Source organism: Melozone crissalis, unplaced genomic scaffold (genome assembly GCF_028551555.1).
Source record: "Melozone crissalis strain CALT ecotype California unplaced genomic scaffold, PUWL_Pcris_2 ptg000102l_1, whole genome shotgun sequence".
Lineage (NCBI taxonomy): Eukaryota > Metazoa > Chordata > Aves > Passeriformes > Passerellidae > Melozone > Melozone crissalis.
The window spans coordinates 121,338-144,014 of NW_026535879.1; the positions used below are offsets into that span (position 1 = coordinate 121,338).

At 53.8% G+C, this 22,677-nt stretch overlaps 1 protein-coding gene across 1 annotated transcript; it reads left to right on the forward strand.

The window, feature by feature from the left end:
* Window positions 1–6,570: 6,570 nt before the first annotated feature.
* LOC128947398 (cleavage and polyadenylation specificity factor subunit 1-like) lies at window positions 6,571–17,520 on the forward strand (the record flags this gene model as incomplete). The annotated part of the gene is made up of 6 exons (XM_054291657.1): window positions 6,571–6,629; window positions 10,550–10,673; window positions 11,461–11,541; window positions 14,287–14,438; window positions 14,511–14,657; window positions 17,373–17,520. Coding segments are annotated over exons 1-6 (711 nt in total), but the record flags the coding sequence as incomplete, so codon positions are not given.
* Between the last annotated feature and the right edge of the window lie 5,157 nt (window positions 17,521–22,677).

A 22,677-nucleotide genomic window follows, 5' to 3' on the forward strand; every position in this document is an offset into this window, starting at 1 on the left:
TACCAGAGGGTAATGATACTGCAGGGTCTTTGACCCCATGCTGGTCTCTTACAGTCCTGGAGTGAGGAGGAGCAGAGGAAGGAAGTGGGCACTGATCCACCAGGCCCAGTAAACACAGCCCTGTAAGGTGTGAATTCAGTTCACAGCATGACAGCATATTAATGACCCAGTGCCATGGCCAGCCCATAGAAGAGCACAGCTAACAGTGTTATGAATAAGAAGCTTGACTAGGCCAATATTCCAGCAGCAATCAATTTATTATTTAATATGGTAAAGTATGAGCAATACAGCACTGGGTACAGTGGGGGAAGTTTTCCTTCCAGCTGCACACCGATAATTGATGGTTACAGGTATTTATAGGGGTACTCATCAGTTTTTTTTCAGCAGTTTCTATTTCCAATCTTTTACTCATCAGCAATTTTTATTCCAAATTATTACATCACAATTCTATACACTATTGTGATTTTAATTTCTCAGCATGTATCTCAAAGGAGTATCCCCAGATGGTAACGGTCCAGTTTCCAAAAGAAAAAAGACGAATCCCATCTGATGGGGTCCGGCTCCCCAGATGTGTGTCCACCTTTTAATTGCAGAGACTCTAAATCTCATAACAGTGATGTCCAGCTTCCCTTTGGTCAAAACCATAAACCCTTGAGGTGATGTTCATCTTTCTTTCTCAAGCTGTTTTTCTCTGCTTCAATAAGGTGTGAGATAAAAATATTTCCTTTATATATATTCCAAAGCTACAGTTTCAAGGATACAAGTAATATTCTAAAATTATACTTCAAAAGGTTATTATTGCAGAGCTTTTTATGGATTAAATGCAAGCAAAAAGCAACATTTTTAACACCTTAATTCCAACGCTCCTAAATCAATTAGGGTTAATTGCAAACAAAAGATAGGTTCACAGGCCTTTTTCTGTGCTTTATTTTCCTCAGTTATTATTAGAATTCACAGCTCTCCCATTGTCGGGGTCCACACATTTTGCATTCACAAATACACACATCGCCTGTTTGTGCCTGACACAAAACACAGCTTTGCATCTCACAGCCAAGAAAATGCACTCCTTGCTCTTCTGACACAGCTCTCTCTGTTCATGATGTGGGACAGGGAGTGCTGATGATGTGCAGGAGCTGATGCGAGGGACAGGGACGAGGATGCAGCAGGCACAGTGCCAAGCTGACAGAGGGATGATCTCTGGCAGTGGCACTGAAGGAGAAGAGTTTGCAGGCAGGACAGAAAATGGCTCTTTGTTTCCCCTCTTCTTTCAGTGCTGCTAAGAATGTAGCCTGGAGCAAGCTGGGAACACCAGAGCCTGGAGCCCTTTCCAGGCAGGGCTGCATCAGACAAAAAACCAGCAGGGGACTGAGGAGCCCCTGGGGTGGCAGTGAGCAATCTCGGGCTCTGCTCACTGCTGATGCCATTTTCTATTGAACCATCTCCAAGGACTTCTGTTGTGCTCGGTATTTCTAAGGGTTTTCCCCCTTGGTTTTTTTTTGTTGTTGTCTCCTGCACCTTTTTTCCTCCAAATTTTCCTACCCTGTCAGCAGCAGCCCCTGTCCAGAACTGGCTCTAAAATATCAGCAAAGTAGCTGGGAACAACAATGGGTGGAATCCTGTGGCTCAGGAATTCGTATGCCAGAGCCCTGCCTGTGCCTCATGCTTTGTCAGGACCTCCTTCTCTGTGCAAAACAAGGGACTAGTGGAATTTTTTTGCCGAAGTGCTCCAAAGAGAAGCAAATGTTGTGCTAGGTTTCTCAGGAGTGTATCCGTTAAGTTCATTGTTGGCAAAGAGAAAGTAAGGCCAGGGTAGCAGAGCAGCTGGGAGCTGGTCACTCCATGCAAAGCGCTGGTGTAGGATGTGGGAACACCAGGTTCCAGGACAGGCAAGCAGGGTCAATGTGCTCAAGGTGCTGCCAATGAGGTTTGGGTTCACTTAGAGAGTAGTCAGGGCTGGTGAGTACTGCAAGATCCAGCTGCAGTCCCCATCCATGTCCCCTTCAGTGATGGCTTTAGGGTGTCTGTAGCCTGGATCCAGAGCGCCCTGGGGGCTCCTGAGGCTGCCTTTGCACTCAGGGTGAGGATGCCCAGGAGCCGCTGTGGCCGGCAGTGGGGACCAGGGCTGGGGCTTGTGGCCTGACAGGTGTGGCTCTGGGGGCTGTGACATGCCAGGGCATGGGTCACTGTCACTGCCCTCCGCAGCCCTGGCTAGCTCTGTGATGCTCCAGGGACAATGGCAAGAGTGGGGATCTGGCTAGGTTAGGGTTTTGCCTGAGCCAGAACCTCTAGGCCAAATGCCGAGCAGTAGAGACCCCTGGAGGGCCGAGTGAACGAAGCAGAGGAGGCTCTTCTGCGGCATAAAGTGCAGCAAATTCATCAGGAGAGGCGGGGGGAAGTGTCCCCCTGAAGCTCATCCCAGAGAGCAGAAGCCAGCAGGGATCCTGAGCCAGCTCTGCTGCCTTTGGCAGCACTTTGGCAAATGAGCTGCAGCAAGGGGGAGGCAGCAGCGACTGTGACTGCTGCAGGCTGGGGATGAAGGAAGGGCCATGGACACAAGTGCTGAGATGCCCCAAAATCCAGAGGGAGGCTGGAGAGCTGGGAATCAACTTGGCATTTCAGTGCCAAGCTCTCACAGGCACTGAAATGATGAAATCCCTTTGTGTGAAGTGACCTTTAAGAACTGACAGGGAGTTGCTGCTCGGATCAGCAGTAGCAGAAACTAAAATGTACAAACACTAGGAGATCATCTAATAGCCCCCACAAGCAATGGCTTCAAAAATGATCTCATGTATATATTATATTATATTACATTATATTATGTTATGTTAAATTATTATTATATTAATCAAAATATATAATATATAATATGCATGAAATTTAATGCACATGTATTTTAGGACAATTTCATTTTTTGATATATATTTTCATTTAAGATATATATTTGAAATAGTCTTTCAGCCTGGGAGAGTGAAGATTTACAACAGTGCAAAACCATCTGCCCACAGAGCAGTCAGCCCCCGGGTGCGTGCATGCACACCCACCCACTGTGCCTGCTCTTCTCAGCATCTCGGGGCTGCTGTTTGCACAGAATTGGGATGAATTTAACTCAACAGAGCCACGAGTGGGGTGTCCAGCTTGTCATGAACACTCATGTGGCAACGAACAACACAGAGCTCTCAAATCCCATTATCACAGGTCATTTCATTCCTGCTGGGCACTGAGGAACTCTTAAAAGACACAGAAAAGGGGTGGAAAACATTGGCATCATGCTACTGCTGGTGTCCTCCTGGAGGAAAATCTGTTGGGTTTCTTAAGGTGGTAGCTTTCCAAAACCTAAGAAAACAGCTCAGTAGTGGAAGCCCAATTGTGAATGGTTTTCTTGGCAAAGCTGGGGTGCTAACAATGGACTCTGTCCTTGGTCCAAATCACCTGCCCTCACCTGCAGACAAAAGCACCACCACCAGCAGCAGCTACATCAGTCCATTTTCTCAAAAAGCTGTGTTAAATTTGGGAGAGGAAAGGAAAACACATCAGACACTGTGGATTAATGACAAGACTCTGAGGGACAGTTCCAAAGCAGAGGGCAGCAGCTTCTCTCTGGGGCACTCCTTGTGCCCCAAGGCAGCCGGGCTGCCCTGGCTGCCCAGGACCCTGCGCCCCGCGGGCTCTGCAGAGCTGCACAGCGGGGAGGCAGCTTCGGGCACCTCAGCCCCTGGGCAGGAGGGGCTGCTTGCTCTGCAGGGCTGCCTGTGGGCAAAAGCAGGGTGCTGGCCTTCTGCTCTTGGCCCCAGCCTGGCCTTGCAGGGCTAATCCTGTTCCCTGTCTCAGATGTGCTAAGGACAGACTTGTTTGTTTCCAGCTGTGCACAGGTGTGATTTGCACCACAAAATACTGAAGGACTAAGGCCTTAACAACAGACCCTGACTGAAGCCTCAACTACAGGACCTGAGCCAAAGCTGCTCTCTAGGTGACCTTCCCAACCCAATGTTCTATGTATCTGCTCCTTAACCAAGTGTTATTATCAAAAGGATTGTTGCATCCATTCACTGGTGAAACACGTCTTCACCTTTCTGCATGAGGAAAATGGACAAGGCCACACCTGGCCTTGGTTCCTCCTTGAGCCCTGGCCAGGCCTGGGGAGAAAACCAAGAGGAGAATGACACCAGCTGTGCCCCCAGCAGAAGCTCTGGCACGTTGCTCGTCCAGCACTGTCAGAGCCGGGCCACTCTCACAGCGCACTCGGGAGCCTCGTGGCCGCCAAAGGTGGAGGCACCGCAGGATTTCCCGGTTCCCGGCCGTGGCTCTGCAGGGCTGGGCTGGGACAGCTTCCCCCAGCTGATGTGCAGCTCTGGATGAAGGGGAAACCATTGGGCTACCTGGTGACGGATCTTCCTTAGTCACCAGAGGCACCCTTTTGTAATAATGCTGAGGTGCATTGCTTAGCTTATCCTTTCCTGACTGTTTTTTGCACTTTTGCACTACAGTAAATCACACTGTTCCTTCAGCTGGTGTCTGTGTCTGCATCTCTGACCCTCCCCACCACCAAAACAAACACACAGCCAGTTTAGCACGAGACCTGCCTCTCTGCCAGCCCATCTCTTGGCAAACACTCCTGATGGCCATCTGCACAAATGAAATTCCCACTTTGCAACTTCCTTTTCTGCAGGCAGGTGAGAAATGAGCCACTCCCAGCTCTGGACACCTCCAGAAACAGCTGCTTTCAGCAGTCACAACCCTGAAATATCAACCTCCTTCCTTAACCTACCATTGGGAGCTCCCACCAAGAGGCCTTTTGTCCAAGGATACCCACAGAAGAGCTGGAGAAGGGAGCAGTTTGAAACACAACTGCTTCAGAGTTTACACCTGCCTTTATCAAATGAGCACACACCAACCTGTCCCAAAGGGAAAGCAGGCAGCAAAGAGAAGCTCCTCTCCCACAACAGCAAACTCCGTGCTTCCTTCTGTTCCAGCTGGAGAGTGGAGGCCATGGGCTGCACCTCACTTTGGGAGGGAGCCCTGGGAATTGGCCTGGTCTGGGAGGGCAGCAAAAGGAATTCCATAAAAAGTAGGAAAAGATTCTGTGGAAGCATTAGGTTATGACAATATTTCTGGAGGAAAGCAAAAAAAAAAAAAAAAAAAGAGTAATTGAAGTATTTCAAAAAGTTCCCAGACCGAAATTTGTTTGCCAATACGACAACCCCAAAGTCTCTGTGGTGTGTCAGGAAGCTCAGGAATGCAGAGAGCATTTTCAGCAGACACAGGAGAGAAGCAAGCTGCACAACCCTGCATACGTGCCTTAGAGCAGAAACATGCTGCCCTTGGGAAAACAATATAAAGAAGTTTGCCAGGATGTACCCCAGGAAAAGAGATGTGAAGCAAGTTCTTCTAAGGATGTGAAGGGAAGATATGGGGCAGAATGTTCTGCTGACGCTTTTGCCAATCTATGTATGTGACCAAAGATATGTTAGCTCTTTGTCCTATACACAACACTTTGTAACCACTTCTATGTATTCTCCCGTTTCTGAGCCCTGCATTACCATATAAATGTGCCCTGAGATTTGCAATAAACTGAGCATCGATCATTACCTCCATGAAGATTGATCTCTGCCTGCGGAGGGCTCCTTTCTCTATTACCCCTCTCCTTTTCCCCGTCTCTCTCCCGTACACCTTGTTTCTCTACCTGGCATCCGTATATTTTCTTTCTTTACAGGAATGAACCTGCAAGGCTTGCATAAATATCGCTGGTGTCCGTCCCCCAGAGCACAAGCAGCTCCCCAAGACTTCAAGACTAAGGGACAAAGCTTCCCCCTCAGCTCTCCACAGCAGCTCTAGGGAGTCTCTCCCCACTGCAAGATCTCCTTTGTCAGTCTACAGTGACAAGAGTTGGCTGCAGGAGGCATTTGCATTGGAGCTCTCCCCCGATGGGGGGAAGAAAAAGCAGAGGTGATTCCTGTGGAAATAAAAAGGCAACGCCATTTGGGAAGACACCAGCATGCGTTTGCTACAGCTCTAGGCCAAAAATCCCTTGAAGAAAGCAACATCCATCCATGGGGCAGCACTTTGGCTTTGATATCAAGGCTCACAAAATTGCTTCCCATTCCTGCTGCTGTAGCTGACTCCAATTCACGAAAAATGTGCCAACTCTGCCAAAGACAGGCAGACATGGTGAGATAAAACCAGCTAGTCTGCTGAAATGGAGACCAAATGAATGTTTTCTAATCACCTCTTTTTATCCCTTCCCCAGCCAAAACAGAGCAATGGCCTTCCTCTGTGTCCCCGATGGTGACCCAGGCACGGCATGCAGCGTGGGGATAACTGCTGTGCCGAGCCGTGCTGTGCCGTGCCGAGCTGAGCCGAGCCGAGCCGAGCCGAGCCGAGCCCGGCCAGCCCCGGGGCCCGCGCTGTGCCCGCAGCTCCGGCTCTGCCGCGCGCGTCCCCGCCAAGTCCGGCCCGCGCCGGGGGGCGCTGGGCGCGCGGGCCCGAGCGCAGCGCCCCCCTCAGGCCGCGCGCCGCCGGCGCAGCCGCGGCCGTTGCGCGCGGGCGTTGTGGCCGCAGTCGGCGATCGATGCCATGGCGGAGCTGCCGCTGCCCGCCGGGCTCCGCGCCCGCGCCTTCCCCGCCAAGCTCTGGCGCCTGGTGAACAGCCCCCGCGTCCGCTCCGTGCGCTGGGACAGCCGCGCCCAGGGGCTGCTCATCGACCGCTGCTCATCGACTTGGAGCGGGAGCTGCTCAGCTCGGGCCGCGCCCACGGGGGCCGTGGCCATGGGCCGGCCCCGGTGCCGCACACCTTCAGGGCCACGCAGTTCCGCAGCTTCGTGCGGCAGCTCTACCGCTACGGCTTCCGCAAGGTGCCGGGCTGGCTCGGCTCGGCTGCGCCGGGCGATGCCGGGGCCTGGCTCCACTACAGCAACCCCTGCTTTCGCCGCGACCGCCCCGACCTCCTGCTCCGCATCAAGCGCCGGAGCGCGGCCAACAGGCAGCGGCCGGCGGCGGGCCGGGATGGCCGCAGGCGCCCGCCCCGCTGCTCCCGGCAGCTCCCCGGGGCGCGGCCGCTGCCGGACGGGCGGCACGGGCGCGCTCGCTTCACGCCGCTGCCCAGGGAGCGGCCGCTGCTCGCCCGGCGCCCGCCCAGCGGCTTCCTCCTGCTGCACAGGGAGCGGCCGCTGCTCGCCCGGCGCCCGCCCTGCGGCTTCCACCTTCTGCACAGGGAGCGGCCGCTGCCGGCCCGGCGGGAGGGGCCGAGCCGCTTCCAGGAGCTCTACGGGGAGCGGCCGCCGCCCGCCGAGCGGGAGGTGCTCGGCATCCCGCCCTGCCACTTGCTCGGGCTCCACGGGGAGCGGCCGCTGCCGCTCGGGCGGGAGGGGCCCCGCAGCCGCTCGCAGGAGCTCTGCGGGGAGCGGCTGCCTCTGCTCCAGCTGCAGCAGATGTGGGCTGTGCCTCTTTTGGGTGGGAAGGCCAAGGCAAAGCAAGGGCTGGGCTGCAGCTGCTGCTGCTGGGTGAGCCCTGCCGAGCGTGTGGGCGCTCCCAGAGCCGTGGCTGGGGCTGGGCTGCGGCTGCAGCTCTCTGTCCTTTGCAGATTATTACACCGTTGGCCAAAGAATGTCTCTCTTTCTGTTGATGTGCTGGCCCATTGCCTGCAGTACATTTGTGATTATGACTCAAGGGGGAGAGTGGGATTTTTTGGATTTGCCAACACCTTATTCTCAAGTGGCATGACTTTCGTCTTCTGTAAAGTCACACATAGCAGTTTAGCGAAGCATTTTATTCCACAATAAAAGGAAACATTGCAGGCTTGGAACCCTCTTTAGAATCTTTAGGGTTGTGATGGACGGGCTATGGCAGAAGAGATGAATATTCTGGAACTGGTCATAGGGAGAATATCTTTGTGTCCAAAGGTAATTGGCTTCATTGTGGACGTTTGCTTCCTCAGTATAGGAATAGAAACACTACTTGGTTGTCTGGCTTTTCCTGTCTTTTGGGTTGGTTTTTTTCCCTACCCTGACGATTTACAGCTCTTTGCCACTGATCCCAGATGTGATCCTGGCAATAGCCTGGGTGCATCAGTGTTTGCCTGGGTGCCACAGGCGGGGCAGCAGCAGAGGGCTCCGAGAGGCAGCACCTTGTGATGGGTGGTGTGAGCGCTTGGCTGGGGGTGCTGAGACTGCCAGGCAGAAACGCGTGCTTGGCCTGTGGGTTTGCAGCACACAGCCCTGGGCAGGGCTGGCAGCCGTGCTGGCAGCAAGGAGAGCCCCTGGCTTTGTGCTGGCTGATTTCTCACCGCTCTGGGATAAGGCAGGGTCAGAGCGTGGGGGCACGTCCCCTCGCTCGGTGCCTTCTGGTTCTCTGTGTTCGTGTTTTGTCTCAAAGGTCATTTTGTGAGAGCTTCAGTTTCGCCAGTCTCCCCTCCCGGCCGTTCCCACCCAATTCCATCCCAATCACCCCTAAAATCCCCAAATTAATTCAAATTCATTCCATTTAACTCCGCACCCACCAAAAAAATCACCAAAATCCCAACCCAAAAAAATCCCAAATATTTCAATTCTCAATTTTGGCGGTGCAGAACTTTGAGAAAACCAAAAAAAACCCCCAAAAAATCCAAAAAACCCAAAAAAAACCCCCAAAAAACTCCAAAAAGCCCAAAAAAAGTCAACCCCCCCCCCCAAAAAACCCCAAAAAACCCCCAAAACCCCCCAAAAAACCCCCAAAACCCCCCAAAAAATCTCCAAAAAACCCCCAAAAACCCCAAAAAAAACCGCCAGAAAAACCCCCAAAAAACAAAAAAAACCAAAAAAACCCTAAAAACCCCCCCAAAAAACCTCAAAAAAAACCCCAAAAAACTCAAAAAAACCCCCAAAAAACCAAAAAAACACCAAAAGAAACCCCAAAAAAACACCAAAAAAAACCCCAAAAAACCAAGAAAAACCCCCAAAAAACCAAAAAACATCAAAAAGACCCTAAAAAACCTGTAAAAAAACCCCAAAAAAACCCGAAAAAACAAAAAAAAAACCAAAAAACCCCGAAAAAACCCAAAAAATCCCCCCAAAAAACCCAAAAAAGCCCTCAAAAAACCTCCCCCAAAATCTCCAAAAAACCCCCAAAAAACCCGAAAAAACCCCAAAACCCCCCCCAAAAATTCCAAAAAACCAAAAAAAACCCCTGAAAAAAACCCAAAAAACCTCAAAAAAACTCCAAAGAAACTCCAAAAAACCCCAAAAAAAGTCCAAAAAGCCCCCAAAAACCCCAAAACCCCCCCCAAAAAACCCAAAAAACCCCAAAAAACTCCAAAAAACCCCGAAAAAAACCCCAAAAAACCCCCCAAAAACCAAAAAAAACCTCGAAACCCCCCCAAAAAAACCCAAAAAACCCCCCAAAAAACAAAAAAAAAACCCGAAAAACATGCCCAAAAAAACCCCCAAAAACCCCCAAAAACAGCCAAAGAAACCCCAAAAAACCCCAAAAAAACGCTAAAAAAACCCGAAAAATCCTCAAAAAAAACCCCCAAAACCCCCCCAAAAAAACTCAAAAAAAAACCCCCAAAACCCCCCAAAAAACCCTCACAAAACCCCCAAAAACCCCCAAAAAAACCTCAAAAAACCCCCCCCAAAACCCCCAAAAAAACTCAAAAAAACCCCCCCAAAACCCCCCAAAAAACCCCCCCAAACCCCCAAAAAAACCCCCCAAAAAACCCCCCCAAAAAACCAAAGATCCTCGAAAAAAAACCCAAAAAAACCCCCCAAAAAAACCCCGAAAAAAACCCCAAAAACCCCAAAAAACCGCGAAAAAACCCCGAAAAAAACCCAAAAAAACCCCAAAAACACCCCCAAAAAAACAAAAAAACCGCCGAAAACAGCCAAAAAAACCCCAAAAAACTCCAAAAAATCTCTTAAAAAACTCGAAAAACCACCCAAAAAATCCCAAAAAACCCCCCAAACCCCCAAAAAAAAACCCCAAAAACCCCCCAAAAACACTCAAAAAAACCCCTAAAAACCCCAAAAAAACCCCCAAAAACCCCAAAAAACTCCAAAAAAATTCCAAAACACGCCCAAAAAACCTCAAGAAACCCCCAAAACCCAAAAATTCCCCAAAAAACCCCCAAAAAACCTCAAAAAAGCCTCCAAAACACCCCTAAAAACCCCAAAAAACCCCAAAAAACCCCCAAAAAACCGCCCAAAACCCAAAAAAACCCCCAAAAAACCTCAAAAAACCCCCCTAAAAACCCCAAAACCCCAAAAAAACCCCAAAAAACCTCAAAAAACGCCCAAAAAAACCCCGCAAAACCCCCCAAAACCTCAAAAAAACCCAAAAAAACCTCAAAAAAAACCCCAAAAAACCACCCAAAAAACCCCAAAAAAACCTCAAAAAACCCCCCAAAAAACTCAAAAAAAACCCCAAAAACCCCCCCAAAAAACCCAGAAAACCCAAAAAAACCTCAAAAAACCCCCAAAAAACCCCCCAAAAACCCCCCAAAACCCCCCAACCCCCCCCCCAAAAACCTTAAAAAACTCCAAAACCCCCCAAACCCCCCCAACCCCCCTAAACAACGGCAAAGCAGCGCGAGCGCCCCCGCTGCCCCAGCGGCGTTTCCCCGGGCCGAGCCCCGGGCCCGCGGCAGGGCCGGAGCTCGCGGCCCGCTCTCGTTCTTTGCGCCGCTGCTCGGCTCCGAGGACGCCGACGTGAGGGGGAAAGGCCGAAACGGCGCGGGAAAATCATCAAAAATGGGGAAAAATAGAAAAAAGCAAAATAAAAGTGGGAAGGACAAAAAAAACCTCCCCAAAAAATCCCACCCAAAATACTAAAAAATCCAGAAACACCCCCCCCAAAAAACTCCAAAAAATCCCACAAAAAATCCTGAAAAATCCAGGAAAAGCCCCAGCAAAGCCCTTTTGGGGTGCTGTATCTCAATGTTGGGGTGCCATCGTTCAGTGTTGGGGTGCTGTGGATGACTTTGGGGTGCCATTACAGATTTTGGGGTGCTGTGAATATTTTTGGGGTGCCATAACTCCATTTTAGGGTGCTGTGGATGGTGTTGGGGTGCTGTAGAGGATTTTGGGGTGCGGGGGATGATTTTGGGGTGCCCTAACCCGATTTTGGAGTGCCATTCCGCAGCTCTCAGTGCTGGAGCGCGGCCCCATTTTGGGGTGCAGAACTCAATGTTGGGGTGCCAGAACTCACGTTTAGGGTGCCATTGATAACTTTGGGGTGCCATTGATGATTTTGGGGCGCTGTAAATGATTTTGCGGTGCCATTGATGATTTTGGGGAGCCCTATCCCGTTTTCGGGGGGCCGTTCTCCCCGCTCTCCTTGGTGGAGCACGACCCCACTTTGGGGTGCCATAACTCAGTTTTGGGGTGCCATAACTGCATTTTAGGGTGCCGTAGATAACTTTGGGGTGCTGTGGATAATTTTGGGGTACCATAAGTCGTTTTTGGGGTGCCCTAGCCGGTTTTTGGGGTTCCCCAGCTGTCGGTGGTGGAGTACGACCCCGGCACCCACGACCTCAAGACTCTGTCCCTGCACTACTTCGAGGAGCCGGAGCTCAGGGTGAGCCCAGAACCCCAAATTTACCCCAAAAACCCCAAATTTACCCCAAAAATGGATTTGGGGGTTCCCTCAGAGCTCAGGGTGAGCCCGGGACCCCAAATTTACCCCAAAAATGGATTTGGGGATTCCCCAGGCTCTGGGGTCCCTCCCACAACCCCAAAATCCCTCATTTCCCCCCAAAATGGATTTTGGGGTTCCCCCAGATCCCGGAGTTCTTCCAGACCCCCCAAATCCCTGAATTTTTCACCAAGAATGGATTTTGGGGTTCTCTTAAATCCCAGGGTTATCCCAGAACCCCCAAATCCCCACATTTTACCCCCAAATCCCCACATTTTACCCCAAAAATGGATTTTGGGGTTCCCTAAATCCCAGGGTTATCACAGAACCCCAAAATCCCTGATTTTCCCCCCAAAATGGATTTTGGGGTTCCCTGGCTCTGGGGTCTCTCCTACAACCCCAAATTCCCCATTTTCACCCATAAATGGATTTTGGGGTTCCCTCAAATCCCAGAGTTCTTCCAGAACCCCAGAATCCCTGAGATTCACCCAAAAATGGATTTTGGGGTTTCCTTAAACTCCAGGGTTATCCCAGAACCCCAAAATCCCTGAATTTTACCCCAAATGGATTTTGGGGTTCCCTAAATCCCAGGGTTTTCCCAGAACCCCAAAAATCCCTGAATTTTACCCCAAACCCCTGAATTTTACCCCCAAAATCCCCAAATTTTCCCCAAAAATGGATTTCGGGGTTCCCTAAAATGTCAGAGTCATCCCACACATCCCCAAATCCCAGAATTTGCCCCCAAAATGCCGGAATTTTCCCCCCAAAATCCTGGAATTTTACTCCAAAACCTCCCACATTTTACCCCAAAATCCCCAAATTTTGCCCCAAAAATGGATTTTGGGGTTCCCCCAGATCCCAGAGTTCTTCCAGAACCCCAAAATCCCTGAATTTTCCCCCAAAATCCCTGAATTTTACCCCCTAAACCCCCGAATTTTCCTCCAAAATGGATTTTGGGGTTTCCTTAAATCCCAGGGTCATCCCAGAATCCCAAAATCCCTGAATTTTACCCCAAATCCCTGAATTTTACCCCCAAAATCCCTGAATTTCCCCCCCCAGAATTTATTTTGGGGTTCCCTTGGGTGCATTTTGGGGTTCCCTCAATCCCAGGGTTATCCCAGAACCCCAAAATCCCTGAATTTCCCCCCAAATTTTGGGGTTCAGCGGATCCCAGGGTTGTCCTGACCATCCCAAATCCCCCCAGATGTGTGGGGTCACTCTGGGATGGATTTTGGGGTTCCCAAATCCCATTTGGGGTTCCCAAATTCCCATTTTTCCACGATGACTTTGTGCAGAACGTGCACAGGGAGCTCTGGGATGGAGTTTGGGGTTCCAGATCCCCCTAAATCCCCATTTTTTCAGGATGGCTTCATGCAGATCCTGCCCACAGGGCTCTGGGATGGATTTTGGGGTTCCCAAATCCCATTTGGGGTTCCCTTGGATCCCAGATTTATCCCAAATCCCCATTTTTCCAGGATGGCTTCATTCGGAACGTGCACAGGGAGCTCTGGGATGGATTTTGGGGTTCCCCTGGATCCTAGAGCCCCCCTAAATCCCCATTTTTTCAGGACGGCTTCATGCAGAAGATGCCCACAGGACTGTGGGATGGATTTTGGGGTTCCAGATTTATCCCAAATCCCTTTTTTCCAGGACAACTTCATGCAGAATGTGCACACAGGGCTCTGGGATGAATTTTGGGGTTCCAGAGCCCCCACAAATCCCATTTTTTCAAGATGGCTTCATGCAGATCCTGCGCACCGGGCTCTGGGATGGATTTGAGTCACCCCAAACACCCCAAAGCCCCATTTCTTGGATGGCTTCATGCACACAACGAGCTCTGGGATGGATTCTGGGGTTCCCAAATCCCATTTGGTGTCCCCAAACCCCTTTTTTTCCCAGGATGGCTTCATGCAGAGTGTGCACAGGGAGCTCTGGCATGGATTTTGGGGTTCCAGAGCCCCCCTAAATCCCCATTGTTTTCCCGGGATGGCTTCGTTCCGAACGTGCACACATCCCATGTGTGGGTGTGGGGTCACTCTGGGATGGATTTTGGGGTTCCAGAGCCATCCCAAACACCCTAAACCCCCATTTTATCAGACAGCTTTGTGCAGAACGTGCACACAGAGCTCTGGGATGGATTTTAGGGTTCCAGAGCCTCCCTAAATCCCCATTTTTTCAGGACAGCTTCATGCAGATCCTGCCCTCAGGACCGTGGGATGGATTTTGGGGTTCCCAAATCCCATTTGTGGTTCCCTTGGATCCCAGATTTATCCCAAATCCCCGTTTTTTCCAGGACGGCTTCGTGCAGAACGTGCACACGGAGCTCTGGGATGGATTTTGGGGTTCCCAGATCCCATTTGGGGTTCCCAAACCCCCGTTTTTTGCAGGACGGCTTCGTGCAGAACGTGCACACGGAGCTCTGGGATGGATTTTGGGGTTCCCAAATCCCATTTGGGGTTCCCTTGGATCCCAGATTTATCCCAAATCCCCATTTTTCCAGGACGGCTTCATGCAGAACGTGCACACGGAGCTCTGGGATGGATTTTGGGGTTCCCAGATCCCATTTGGGGTTCCCAAATCCCCGTTTTTTCCAGGACGGCTTCGTGCAGAACGTGCACACGGAGCTCTGGGATGGATTTTGGGGTTCCCAGATCCCATTTGGGGTTCCCAAACCCCCGTTTTTTGCAGGACGGCTTCGTGCAGAACGTGCCCACGCCGCGGGTGCGCGTGGACCCCGGCGGGCGCTGCGCGGTGATGCTGATCTACGGCACCCGCCTGGTGGTGCTGCCCTTCCGCAGGGACTCGCTGGCCGACGAGCACGAGGGGCTGGTGGGAGAGGGGTGAGAGACCCCCCGGACCCCCCAGGGCCCCCCAAAAGCCAGAGAGCCCCCCCGAACCCCCCGACCCCGCAGGCAGAAGTCGATTTTCCTGCCCAGCCACATCATCGACGTGCGCGAGCTGGACGAGAAACTGCTCAACATCATCGACGTGCAGTTCCTGCACGGCTGCTACGAGCCCACGCTGCTGACCCTCTGTGAGCCCAACCAGACCTGGCCCGGGTCAGTGCGGGGGTTTGGGGGGATTTTGGGGGATCTGGGGGGATTTCAGGAGTCTTGGAGTAAATTTGGGGCAGTTTTGTTAAAGTGTCAGGAGGTTTTGGGGGTCCCAGCCCATGCAGTTCCTGCATGGCTGCTGTGAGCCCACCCTGCTGATCCTCTGTGAGCCCAACCAGAGCTGGCCCGGGTCAGTTCTGGGATTTTTGGGGGGCTTGGAGCAGTTTTGGGGTGATTTCTGGGAGTTTTGGGGTGGTTTGGGTGGTTTTGGGGTGGTCCCAGCCCATGCAGTTCCTGCATGGCCACTGTGAGCCCACCCTGCTGATCCTCTCAGAGCCCAACCAGAGCTGGCCCGGGTCAGTCTGGGGGTCCCAGGGGGATTTGGGGCAGCTTTGGGAAGATTTGGGGTGGTTTGGAGGGAATTTGGGGCCGTTTTGGGGGGATTTGGGGCAGTTCTCAGGGGGTTTTGGGGTTCCCAGCCCACGCAGTTCTTACAAGGTTACCATGAGCCCACCCTGCTGATCCTACTGGAGCCCAACCAGAGCTGGGCCGGGTCAGTTTGGGGGTTTGGAGGGGATTTAAAGGGGTTTTGGGGAGATTTCAGGGGATTTTGGGGTGGTTTGGGGGGTTTCGGAGTAGTTTGGGGGCATTTCAGGGGATCCCAGCCCATGCAGTTCCTGCATGGCCACTGTGAGCCCACCCTGCTGATCCTCTGTGAGCCCAACCAGAGCTGGCCCGGGTCACTTTGGGGGTTTGGGGGGATTTTGGGGTGTTTGGAGGAAATTTGAGGGTTTTTTGGGGGGGTTTGGGGGGATTTTGGGGGTCCCAGCCCATGCAGTTCCTGCATGGCCACTGTGAGCCCACCCTGCTGATCCTCTCAGAGCCCAACCAGAGCTGGCCCGGGTCAGTCTGGGGGTCCCCGGGGGATTTTGGGGGGCTTTGGGGTATTTTGAGGGGATTTCAGGGAGTTTTGGGTTGGTTTGAGGGGTTTTGGAGGGGATTTTGGGGTTCCCAGCCCATGCCGTTCTTACAAGGTTACCATGAGCCCACCCTGCTGATCCTACTGGAGCCCAACCAGAGCTGGCCCGGGTCAGTTTGGGGGTTTGGAGGGGATTTTGGTGTTGCCTTCTGAAGCAAGGCAGGCGACCTGGTTCAGACGAACAGCACGGCAGCCCTCTCACCAGGGCCACTCGGGCCAATGACACACGCAGACATCAATGTGATGGACGGTCAAAAGGCGTTTATTGTCTCATCTCTTGGGTTTTTATAGTCTAAGGGGTCTCTACGTCAGCATGGGTCTGTCTTTACCATCTATGGTTAGTAAGAGGTGGACTGTTACTGGGTAGGGGATGGAAAGTTACTGGAATTTGGTTAGGAGGGTTACATTCCTATGTTAGTTTCTTATCTATGGGAAGCAGATGGTCTTATCTGAGGGGATCTGAGGGTCCTGGCTTTCCGTGACATCGCGAGATCTTCCGCAGCGCCTTTCCCTGTCTACCACATTTTGGGGAGATTTGGGGTGTTTTGGATGGATTTCAAGGGGGTTATAAGGGGATTTCAGGAGGTTTTGGGGTTGCTTGAGGAGGTGTTGGGGGATTTCAGGGGGTTTTGGGGGTCCCAGCCCATGCAGTTCCTGCATGGCCACTGTGAGCCCACCCTGCTGATCCTCTGTGAGCCCAACCAGAGCTGGCCCGGGTCAGTCTGGGGTTTTGGGGGGATTTTGAGGGTTTTGGGGGCGTTTCAGGGGTGTTGGGGCAGTTTTGGGGTGGTTTCAGGGGTGTTTGGGTGGGGTTTTGGGGGGATTTCAGGAGGTTTTGGGGGTCCCAGCCCCATCAATTCCCCATGGACTCCCCAGTCCCACCCTGTTCATCCTCTGTGAGCCCCACCAGGGCTGGCCCGGGTCAGTTTTGGGCCATTTGGGGGAATTCGGGGCATTTTGGGGAAATTCGGGGTTCGGGGGATTTGGGGGTCCCGGGAGGCTCTGGAAGGCCGCAGTGCAGGGGGACAGTGCCCATTTTGGGGTGACAGTGACACTGGGGACACAGGGACAGGGGCCAGGTTGGGCTGACGGGGCTGAGGGGTCACAGAGGTGACCCCTGGTGACATTGGGGTGTCCCCAAAGGGGTGACAGGGCTGAGGGGTCAGGGGTCAGGCTGTGACCCCTGGTGACATTGGGGTGTCCCCAAAGGGGTGACAGGGCTGAGGGGTCAGGGGTCAGGCTGTGACCCCTGGTGACATTGGGGTGTCCCCAAAGGGGTGACAGGGCTGAGGGGTCAGGGGTCAGGCTGTGACCCCTGGTGACATTGGGGTGTCCCCAAAGGGGTGACAGGGCTGAGGGGTCAGGCTGTCACCCAGGGGGACATTGGGGTGTCCCCACAGGAGGGTGGCAGTGCGGCAGGACACTGTGACACCCCCAGGGGACGGAGCTGTCCCCACAGGAGGGTGGAAGTGCGGCAGGACACTGTGACACCCCCAGGGGATGGAGCTGTCCCCACAGGAGGGTGGCAGTGCGGCAGGACACTGTGACACCCCCAGGGGACGGAGCTGTCCCCACAGGAGGGTGGAAGTGCGGCAGGACACTGTGACACCCCCAGGGGATGGAGCTGTCCCCACAGGAGGGTGGCAGTGCGGCAGGACACTGTGACACCCCCAGGGGACGGAGCTGTCCCCACAGGAGGGTGGCAGTGCGGCAGGACACTGTGACACCCCCAGGGGACGGAGCTGTCCCCACATGAGGGTGGCAGTGCGGCAGGACACGTGCAGCATCGTGGCCATCTCGCTGAACATCCTGCAGCGCGTGCAGCCGGTGATCTGCTCCCTGAGCTCGCTGCCCTTCGACTGCACCCAGGCACTGCCCGGGCCCAAACCCATTGGTCAGTGACGGTGACAGTGACAGGGACAGTGACAGGGACACAGTGACAGTGACACAGTGACAGTGACACAGTGACACAGTGACAGTGACACAGTGACACAGTGACAGGGACAGTGAAAGTGACACAGTGACAGTGATCTGGTCCCTGAGCTCGCTGCCCTTCGACTGCACCCAGGCACTGCCCGGGCCCAAACCCATTGGTCAGTGACGGTGACAGTGACAGGGACAGTGACAGGGACACAGTGACAGTGACACAGTGACAGTGACACAGTGACACAGTGACAGTGACACAGTGACACAGTGACAGGGACAGTGACAGTGACACAGTGACAGTGATCTGGTCCCTGAGCTCGCTGCCCTTCGACTGCACCCAGGCACTGCCTGGGCCCAAACCCATTGGTCAGTGACGGTGACAGTGACAGGGACAGTGACAGGGACACAGTGACAGTGACACAGTGACAGTGACACAGTGACACAGTGACAGTGACACAGTGACACAGTGACAGGGACAGTGACAGTGACACAGTGACAGTGATCTGGTCCCTGAGCTCGCTGCCCTTCGACTGCACCCAGGCACTGCCCGGGCCCAAACCCATTGGTCAGTGACGGTGACAGTGACAGGGACAGTGACAGGGACACAGTGACAGTGACACAGTGACAGTGACACAGTGACACAGTGACACAGTGACAGGGACAGTGACAGTGACACAGTGACAGTGATCTGGTCCCTGAGCTCGCTGCCCTTCGACTGCACCCAGGCACTGCCCGGGCCCAAACCCATTGGTCAGTGACGGTGACAGTGACAGGGACAGTGACAGGGACACAGTGACAGTGACACAGTGACAGTGACACAGTGACACAGTGACAGTGACACAGTGACACAGTGACAGGGACAGTGAAAGTGACACAGTGACAGTGATCTGGTCCCTGAGCTCGCTGCCCTTCGACTGCACCCAGGCACTGCCCGGGCCCAAACCCATTGGTCAGTGACGGTGACAGTGACAGGGACAGTGACAGGGACACAGTGACAGTGACACAGTGACAGTGACACAGTGACACAGTGACAGTGACACAGTGACACAGTGACAGGGACAGTGACAGTGACACAGTGACAGTGATCTGGTCCCTGAGCTCGCTGCCCTTCGACTGCACCCAGGCACTGCCCGGGCCCAAACCCATTGGTCAGTGACGGTGACAGTGACAGGGACAGTGACAGGGACACAGTGACAGTGACACAGTGACAGTGACACAGTGACACAGTGACAGTGACACAGTGACACAGTGACAGGGACAGTGACAGTGACACAGTGACAGTGATCTGGTCCCTGAGCTCGCTGCCCTTCGACTGCACCCAGGCACTGCCCAGGCCCAAACCCATTGGTCAGTGACGGTGACAGTGACAGGGACAGTGACAGGGACACAGTGACAGTGACACAGTGACAGTGACACAGTGACACAGTGACAGTGACACAGTGACACAGTGACAGGGACAGTGACAGTGACACAGTGACAGTGATCTGGTCCCTGAGCTCGCTGCCCTTCGACTGCACCCAGGCACTGCCCGGGCCCAAACCCATTGGTCAGTGACGGTGACAGTGACAGGGACAGTGACAGGGAAACAGTGACAGTGACACAGTGACAGTGACACAGTGACACAGTGACAGTGACACAGTGACACAGTGACAGGGACAGTGACAGTGACACAGTGACAGTGATCTGGTCCCTGAGCTCGCTGCCCTTCGACTGCACCCAGGCACTGCCCGGGCCCAAACCCATTGGTCAGTGACGGTGACAGTGACAGGGACAGTGACAGGGACACAGTGACAGTGACACAGTGACAGTGACACAGTGACACAGTGACAGTGACACAGTGACACAGTGACAGGGACAGTGACAGTGACACAGTGACAGTGATCTGGTCCCTGAGCTCGCTGCCCTTCGACTGCACCCAGGCACTGCCCGGGCCCAAACCCATTGGTCAGTGACGGTGACAGTGACAGGGACAGTGACAGGGACACAGTGACAGTGACACAGTGACAGTGACACAGTGACACAGTGACAGTGACACAGTGACACAGTGACAGGGACAGTGACAGTGACACAGTGACAGTGATCTGGTCCCTGAGCTCGCTGCCCTTCGACTGCACCCAGGCACTGCCCGGGCCCAAACCCATTGGTCAGTGACGGTGACAGTGACAGGGACAGTGACAGGGACACAGTGACAGTGACACAGTGACAGTGACACAGTGACACAGTGACAGTGACACAGTGACACAGTGACAGGGACAGTGACAGTGACACAGTGACAGTGATCTGGTCCCTGAGCTCGCTGCCCTTCGACTGCACCCAGGCACTGCCCGGGCCCAAACCCATTGGTCAGTGACGGTGACAGTGACAGGGACAGTGACAGGGACACAGTGACAGTGACACAGTGACAGTGACACAGTGACACAGTGACAGTGACACAGTGACACAGTGACAGGGACAGTGACAGTGACACAGTGACAGTGATCTGGTCCCTGAGCTCGCTGCCCTTCGACTGCACCCAGGCACTGCCCGGGCCCAAACCCATTGGTCAGTGACGGTGACAGTGACAGGGACAGTGACAGGGACACAGTGACAGTGACACAGTGACAGTGACACAGTGACACAGTGACAGTGACACAGTGACACAGTGACAGGGACAGTGACAGTGACACAGTGACAGTGATCTGGTCCCTGAGCTCGCTGCCCTTCGACTGCACCCAGGCACTGCCCGGGCCCAAACCCATTGGTCAGTGACGGTGACAGTGACAGGGACAGTGACAGGGACACAGTGACAGTGACACAGTGACAGTGACACAGTGACACAGTGACAGTGACACAGTGACACAGTGACAGGGACAGTGACAGTGACACAGTGACAGTGATCTGGTCCCTGAGCTCGCTGCCCTTCGACTGCACCCAGGCACTGCCCGGGCCCAAACCCATTGGTCAGTGACGGTGACAGTGACAGGGACAGTGACAGGGACACAGTGACAGTGACACAGTGACAGTGACACAGTGACACAGTGACAGTGACACAGTGACACAGTGACAGGGACAGTGACAGTGACACAGTGACAGTGATCTGGTCCCTGAGCTCGCTGCCCTTCGACTGCACCCAGGCACTGCCCGGGCCCAAACCCATTGGTCAGTGACGGTGACAGTGACAGGGACAGTGACAGGGACACAGTGACAGTGACACAGTGACAGTGACACAGTGACACAGTGACAGTGACACAGTGACACAGTGACAGGGACAGTGACAGTGACACAGTGACAGTGATCTGGTCCCTGAGCTCGCTGCCCTTCGACTGCACCCAGGCACTGCCCGGGCCCAAACCCATCGGTCAGTGATGGTGACAGCGACAAGGACAGTGACAGGGACACAGTGACAGTGACACAGTGACACAGTGACAGTGACAGTGACAGTGACACAGTGACAGTGACACAGTGACACAGTGACAGGGACAGTGACAGTGACACAGTGACAGTGATCTGGTCCCTGAGCTCGCTGCCCTTCGACTGCACCCAGGCACTGCCCGGGCCCAAACCCATTGGTCAGTGACGGTGACAGTGACAGGGACAGTGACAGGGACACAGTGACAGTGACACAGTGACAGTGACACAGTGACACAGTGACAGTGACACAGTGACACAGTGACAGGGACAGTGACAGTGACACAGTGACAGTGATCTGGTCCCTGAGCTCGCTGCCCTTCGACTGCACCCAGGCACTGCCCGGGCCCAAACCCATTGGTCAGTGACGGTGACAGTGACAAGGACAGTGACAGGGACACAGTGACAGTGACACAGTGACAGTGACACAGTGACACAGTGACAGTGACACAGTGACACAGTGACAGGGACAGTGACAGTGACACAGTGACAGTGATCTGGTCCCTGAGCTCGCTGCCCTTCGACTGCACCCAGGCACTGCCCGGGCCCAAACCCATTGGTCAGTGACGGTGACAGTGACAGGGACAGTGACAGGGACACAGTGACACAGTGACACAGTGACAGTGACACAATGACACAGTGACAGGGACAGTGACAGTGACACAGTGACAGTGATCTGGTCCCTGAGCTCGCTGCCCTTCGACTGCACCCAGGCACTGCCCGTGCCCAAACCCATTGGTCAGTGACGGTGACAGTGACAGGGACAGTGACAGTGACACAGTGACACTGACACAGTGACACAGTGACAGTGACAGTGACAGTGACACAGTGACAGTGACACAGTGACACAGTGACAGGGACAGTGACAGTGACACAGTGACAGTGATCTGGTCCCTGAGCTCGCTGCCCTTCGACTGCACCCAGGCACTGCCCGGGCCCAAACCCATTGGTCAGTGACGGTGACAGTGACAGGGACAGTGACAGGGACACAGTGACAGTGACACAGTGACACAGTGACAGTGGCACAGTGACACAGTGACAGGGACAGTGACAGTGACACAGTGACAGTGATCTGGTACCTGAGCTCGCTGCCCTTCGACTGCACCCAGGCACTGCCCGGGCCCAAACCCATTGGTCAGTGACGGTGACAGTGACAGGGACAGTGACAGGGACACAGTGACAGTGACACAGTGACAGTGACACAGTGACACAGTGACAGTGACACAGTGACACAGTGACAGGGACAGTGACAGTGACACAGTGACAGTGATCTGGTACCTGAGCTCGCTGCCCTTCGACTGCACCCAGGCACTGCCCGGGCCCAAACCCATTGGTCAGTGACGGTGACAGTGACAGGGACAGTGACAGGGACACAGTGACAGTGACACAGTGACAGTGACACAGTGACACAGTGACAGTGACACAGTGACACAGTGACAGGGACAGTGACAGTGACACAGTGACAGTGATCTGGTCCCTGAGCTCGCTGCCCTTCGACTGCACCCAGGCACTGCCCGGGCCCAAACCCATTGGTCAGTGACGGTGACAGTGACAGGGACAGTGACAGGGACACAGTGACAGTGACACAGTGACAGTGACACAGTGACACAGTGACAGTGACACAGTGACACAGTGACAGGGACAGTGACAGTGACACAGTGACAGTGATCTGGTCCCTGAGCTCGCTGCCCTTCGACTGCACCCAGGCACTGCCCGGGCCCAAACCCATTGGTC